The sequence below is a fragment of the Octopus bimaculoides genome, chromosome 14 (assembly GCF_001194135.2).
Source record: "Octopus bimaculoides isolate UCB-OBI-ISO-001 chromosome 14, ASM119413v2, whole genome shotgun sequence".
NCBI classification, from domain to species: Eukaryota; Metazoa; Mollusca; class Cephalopoda; order Octopoda; family Octopodidae; genus Octopus; species Octopus bimaculoides.
In genome coordinates, this window is record NC_068994.1 from 59,643,125 (window position 1) to 59,649,743 (window position 6,619).

The window sequence follows — 6,619 nt, forward strand, 5'->3', positions numbered from 1 at the left end:
GTGTGTGTGTGTGTGTGTGTGTGTGTATATATATATATCTATATATATAGTAGACTACTCGTGACCCGTTGAGTCACCAGGGAAGTCTGAGTTCCCCAGCAACAGAGTTTTGTGTTTTGTAGGGTTTTTTTTCTTTTCCAAATGTGACATCGAAATCACACATAAATGACACCTTTCCCCAGAAAAGGAAATATTTGTATATTTCTTGCACGTCCTGCTACCATATAATGGGTATTTTGGGTCCTTTAGCCGTTATGTGGTGGCAGGGTATGCTAGAAGTAGCAGCTAAATCTTTGGAGGTGAAATAATACGTTGAATGCACTCGAAAATAAAACCTATGGAAAAAAACTATTTCACACCAAGGTTACAAACAGATCTTTTACAAAATATTTTCCGTATTTTTAAAGTCATTTTAACCATAAAATATTTTGCCCATCGCAATGTGTCGAATGGAAAGGTTAGGGTTTCTCCCCTTCCAGGGTTATTTTCAGAGTATTTTCCCATAATGTACTGTTTGGGGTATTTATACCCAAAGCCCTGAATACCTGTGCCACCATCACAAGCACTTTTACATGTGCCACCAGCATGGATGCTTCTATGTGGTACAGGTACAGACACTTCTATGTGGCACTGGCATCCTGAAGTCTGCAAGACTAGAATCTCTTTGTTGAGAGAGTGATGTAGGGGACAGGCCTGCATGCATGGACAACTATGAATTTACTCAGTTTCACACGAATCTTATATCATTAACCATAAATCAATGGTATTCTAGCCATGACCATCCCATCTTTTTGACAGGTATCCAGGATCACATTATCTACTGTGTCCTTTCTAGTTTTTTTTTTTTTTAAGACAAAATGAGATGAAGATTTGGCTGGTATTTTTAGCATGCAAAATGACCATATACTTGTTATCTCATTCTCAACATTGTTATTTTAATATTCACTTTTCCATGTTTGCATGGGTTGAACAGAGTTTATTGAGGCAGATTTTTCCTGCAGCCAGACGCCTTTCCTGTCACCAACCCTCTCCTGTTTCCAAGCAAAGGAATATTCTCCTCCAGGGCCAGACAGGTTTACCACAGAAGACGGGAAACAAACAGCATTGCTTTTATGACACAGTGACAATCATTTACAATAATCATGCACACACACACACATATGATGGGCTTCTTTCAGTTTCTGTCTATCAATTCCATTCAAAAGATTTTGGTCAGCTTGGCACTACAGTAAAAGACATTTGCCCAAGGTGCCACACAGTGGGACTGAACCCCAAACCATATGGTTAGGAAGCAATCTTCTTACTCACACAGCCATGCCTGCATCTATAACTCATTATTCCTTGATTGGATAATTCAGGTTGAAGAGAAAATGACATATAATTGTGATATAAGAATGTAAATAATGCTGTACACACAGAGGCACACAGAGGCACACGTGTGTGTGCCTCTGTGTTTTAAGGTCCTACTTACATTTTCCGTAAGGATACTGTTAGCTACCATTTCTTTCACAGTGTTGTCACGGAGAAATGCCATGTCACCTCTGCCAGCTTCCAAACACTTGAAAGCGCCATCATATCCTGAATAAGGGTCACGCATGGTGCAACGCTCATTGCCAGAACCACTGCAGCTGTCACAGATCGAGTTGGGATTGTTTCCTGCACACAAACCAAATAAATGATTAATAAAAATCTTTAATAATTAGTTAATTTAGAGATAATGTCATTGTCAGTTGAAGAAGTTTGTCTCATAATCCCAAAGCCTCGAGTTTGATCTCAGCTCTTTGTAGAGTCTTAGATGAGAGTCTCCTTGCCTTGCGAGCGAAACCAGGAATAGAGAAAGTCTGTCAAATGGCGTCCAGAAGGTACAGCTTTGTCACATAGACTGGGTCTTGCTTTTTCACTCACTCAAAAAAATTACATTCAGGGTCTGTTTATAGAATACTCAGAGAGTTCTTAGATTAATTCAAAGAGAAGCTCATTCCCTTGATTGAACTGCTAAGACTCATTGTTGGAAGTGGACGAGGAGACCTTTATTGATCCCCTGCTCTGTAACCCCAACCCTGTTTCTGCTGAATGCAATGATGATGATGATGACCCTGGGTTCTTTCAACCCTAATTACAACCAACAAGGAAAGCCAACAGAAGCCAACAGAATGGGGGTGATGATGTATCATTAATATTATAGATGGGGTGGTGGTGGTGAGACAAACATTTTCTGGATGCGTGGGTGGGCAGCAAATCCAATTCCTCTTCTAAATACAAGACTTTGATACAAGGTATAGATAGAGTATACCAATAAGCAGCGGGAGCATTGTAGATTTGACAAGTCTTTCAATAAATTGCTATATTGAATTAAATACAATTTAGGCTGAAAGTGTTTTAAAGATGGAAAATTTCATGAAGACAATATGAAGATGAATTCTGTGGTTGTAAAACGATGGAAACCTAAAATTTAGTTAAATAATGAATCATTGTTAATTAAGAATTTCAGTTTTAAATGTAACAAGTAATAGTTTTTAATTTATTTTGTTATGAAAAATGTCTAATAGAAAATTAATAACCCAAAGTCCTGAATTTCATTCTTTTTTACAGCTTCTAGAACAGGGGTATCTTAGAAATAATCTTGTCACAATGTGGTAGATGACTATTCCTTGGTCAGGTTCAAGTAAGAATAGTCTTAAGAGAGGCAAGGACCTCCTTCCAAAACACAATATACAATAGGTGGGGGTGAAAGCATTCCTCAAATAGCTTAGGTCCCCCATTACACAGAAACTGCAGACTCCTGCTGTGAAGATCAACTCAAGAGGAGATAATAGAATATAAGGAAACAAAATACTTACCAAATGGGTTGTAGTTGGCCTCAAAGCCACCAGGCAAGCACATACCACCAAAAAATGCTGCCACACTATTTCCTATAGAATTACAGTCTTTGATTTCCAACATTTGTTTTTTAATCATTTCTGATACAGGGTACACCCAGCCAGCTGCATTACCAATACCTGAAACACATCAACAATTGAATTAAATAGGAAGAAAAAAAAAAAAGAAAACATGACAACAATAGCAATATTGTATTTGATACAGATTGACAGAGCAATGAGTGGTAGTAGAGAGAGAGGTGGGGGGAAGAGCTTGAACATTGACACATTGAGAGAAAAAGAGTATAACACACACACACACTTTACATCAGCCGGCTGCTCTCCCCGTGTTCAGGGGTCAGCTTGCCTAAACTCCCCAGCTCCCTCTATGTCGCACTACATGCATTCAACCAATCAGATTCTTGTTTCCAGTCCATTCTTTGTTGTGGTCAGTTCACAAACGTTTTTGAAAAGCTCTGGCTGTCTTCTCCATCACAATTCTTGTTAAGATGATCTGGGGAAGTGACTCATGGTGCATTATAATTCTGTGGCCTTGATTCTCAACTATACGAGTCTTTAGACTACCAGATTTTCTAGTACTGCAGCATTTGACATGCTGAATTTGCAGCAAATCTTGCCCAGTTTGCTAAAGGCTTCTCATCGTTTTTTTTTCTCTCCATAGCTGTGTACTTTGTTGAAGTTTCTACCCTGAAAAAGGACAACTTATCAGCCACAATTACTTTAAATGCTACGTCTCTTGAGGTGAAAGTCTTTTCCATTCTTATAGATTCTGTTTTAGCTTTAATTATTCTTTGAGTAACTTCTTTATATATATATATACACACACATATATTGTCTAAATTGTGATGATATTTGGTGACGGGGTTCAGCTTGTCTGTGTCTGTCCTGTGTTTTTTAAAATTTTCTTTGTCATCCCTCTGTACCACTTTTTCCATTCCATATATAATCGTATATCTTGGCTTGGCTTCAAGATATCCAGAGAGGCATGTTCACATCTGTTTCAAGTTTTATGATGCCCAACAAGTGCAATTCAAGACAAACAGGTCTGACCACAGATGCCACAGGAGTGGGTAGGTCGGCTGATCAGGGAGGCTTGTAATGTCCTTGTTTTCCTTTCTTTTTTTTTTCTCTTGTTGGCAAGGATGGCCATGCAGATGTCTTCAAAGGACTGAGATGCCAGGCTTTGTGGTTAGTGACAAGAACAGACCACGGTGGGAAGGAACGTGACAGGCATTGAGAGATTCCCTTAGGAAATCCTTGTACTTTTTCTTTGGTGCTTTTCTATCATAAGAGTATAATTAAAATTATCTTAAAGATAAATTCATTAACAAAGAAAACTAAACAATGAATAAACAAACAAAAACAAAATTGTCTTACTTGGAAAACAGATTCTCTTTCCTTCCATTGAGTTGATTGTTATCTGAGAATCGGCATTAACGACAAGTACAGAGTAGAATTTCAAAGGATCAGAGTCTGAAAACGGTTGAAAAAAGAAAGTGGAAATTTAGACATTCTTGCAAAACGGAATGAAAGGTAAACAGACTTCTCCAGATAATTCTAGATGTGGACCAGGCTGGGTAAACTTTTATGTATTTTTCCCACTTTCATCGGTAGTTTTGTTTGAATATTTTTGACTGGCTTTGTGCCGGTGGCACGTAAAAATCACCATCCGATCATGGTCAATGTCAGCTCCACTGGCCCCTGTGCCGGTGGCACGTAAAAAGCACCCACTACACTCTCAGAGTGGTTGGCATTAGGAAGGGCATCCAGCTGTAGAAACACTGACAGATCAGATTGGGGCCTGGTGCAGCCTCCTGGCTTCCCAGACCCCAGTCAAACCGTCAAACCCATGCCAGCATGGAAAGCGGATGTTAAACAATGATGATGATGGTGAGGATTTTGTGTGTGGGGGTGCAATGCTGGTTGAAGTTGTTTAGCAATAGGTCCATCCAAAGCTTAAGCAGGCCTCTGATGAGAAGGTTCTCGATCAGTGGACCGTCCTGTCTAATTTCAGGGAGTATGTATTGACCACTACATTACCCAGGGTGTCTTTCATTCTTTAAAACAGTAAGGGACTGATCTGAGGCTGATATGGCTGATGTTTCTATCATTTGCAAAGTAAGGTAATATTACCCTGACGAGTAGACATCATTCCATGTAACATTGTGAATGAAAGACACTGCTTGTATGAGAGTGGCACTCGCTTACAACCATCACTGAAAGTCAAGGCAAAGACACACTAACACGCGCACACACACACACATGTAAGCATGGGTTGTGACCACTGAGGACATGCATAGGCTTGAAAGAATACATATATATATAAGTGATAGTCTTCTTTCAGTTTCTATCTGTTTAATCTTCTAAGAAGGCTTTGATTGGCTGGGGGCTGTAGCAGAAAACACTTGCCCAATGTCCAATGCAGTGGGACTGAATCCGGAACTATGTGTCCAAGGAAGCAAGACTCTGCCCCTCTTAATATTCCCTGCCAGTCTTCCTTCTGCTCCCTATTGAGCAGAAGGTTTCTGCTCTTTGAATGTATTTAGCATAGTTTAATGGAACAACAGAAAATCAATCATCTTAATTTTAAATCAGAAGAATAAATAAAAAATCAATAACTATTAAATAAACAAACACTGTAACATCCAGAGTCATTTATTTGTTATTATTTGATAATTTGAAATATAAACAAAAGCAAGAAAGAAAATTAACAAAATAATTTTCATAAGGTTTCATTCTTTACATGTAAAAATGGCTGAAACAATAACCAAGTTGTAAGGAATGGAATGAGTGGATGGTTTGGAAGAAAGAACTTGCAGAACCAACCAAATGATATTAGTGTCTGTGAGAGAGAGAGAGAGAGAGACGGGGAGGTGGCAGGGAAAGACAAAAATAGTATAAGAAACTGTAAAATGAAAACTCACTGGAATATTTCTCCGCCATAATAGGATGCATGTAATGGTATTTGCCAGCATAGAACCCATGACCAGGATCCAATGTTATGATGTCAGCTTTATTGGTTTGAATATTTTCCATACATTCAAAACTAAAACAGCAATTAGGAAAATTAACTTTCAACTAAAATAAAAAATAACAACAGCATCAAAGAAAAATAATGAACAAATAAATTAAGGATTTTGAAGGAGATTTCTTAGACGGTGCTTAATTATGTGTGATTTACAAGTAACTAAATGAAACAAAAAAAAAAACCAAACTTACATATCAAACATCAGCAAACATTTTAATTTATATTTGGCAGCTCGTGGGTATTGAACAATGTTTTCTAACTTCTTCTGAAGGTCCTTACATTTTATTTCTTCAGTAGGATTCACCACACACCATCGAACCACAATCTCTGCAACACACAAGAGAGAAATGTCATTCAGTCAGAACATAATAATAATTCTTTCTATTGAAGGCACAAAGCTTGAAATCTGGGGAGAGGGGATGAGTCAATTACATCGACTCCAGTACTCAAAAATTGAAGTACCAAAGAGATCTTTATGATGGACAAGGACAAGGGAGATATCCATTACACTCACCACAACAATATTTGGTTGACATAATTTCACAAATCAGGAATAGATATTGAACAAGTGGATAAAGAATGGTTGATGACACTTCCATGCTAGCAGAGTTAATCTTGAACAAGTGAAACCACCCCAAAAGCACTGACAGGCCAAGCGTTTCTGGAAATTGTTCATAATTCTGAGCCAAAAGTCCTCCAAGATAGCTCATCC

General features: G+C 38.3%; 1 protein-coding gene across 1 annotated transcript in view; it reads right to left on the reverse strand.

Annotated features, from left to right (window-relative positions):
* LOC106878017 (melanotransferrin) overlaps positions 1 to 6,619 on the reverse strand; it is a 15,130-nt gene that overhangs the window by 6,317 nt on the left and 2,194 nt on the right. The window contains exons 2-6 of the mRNA XM_014927099.2: positions 6,099 to 6,234; positions 5,804 to 5,925; positions 4,257 to 4,352; positions 2,841 to 2,999; positions 1,472 to 1,656 (exon numbers count right to left, since the gene is read on the reverse strand). Coding sequence (XP_014782585.1) covers positions 1,472 to 1,656; positions 2,841 to 2,999; positions 4,257 to 4,352; positions 5,804 to 5,925; positions 6,099 to 6,234 — 698 coding nt within the window. The remainder of the gene's footprint in view (positions 1 to 1,471; positions 1,657 to 2,840; positions 3,000 to 4,256; positions 4,353 to 5,803; positions 5,926 to 6,098; positions 6,235 to 6,619) is intronic.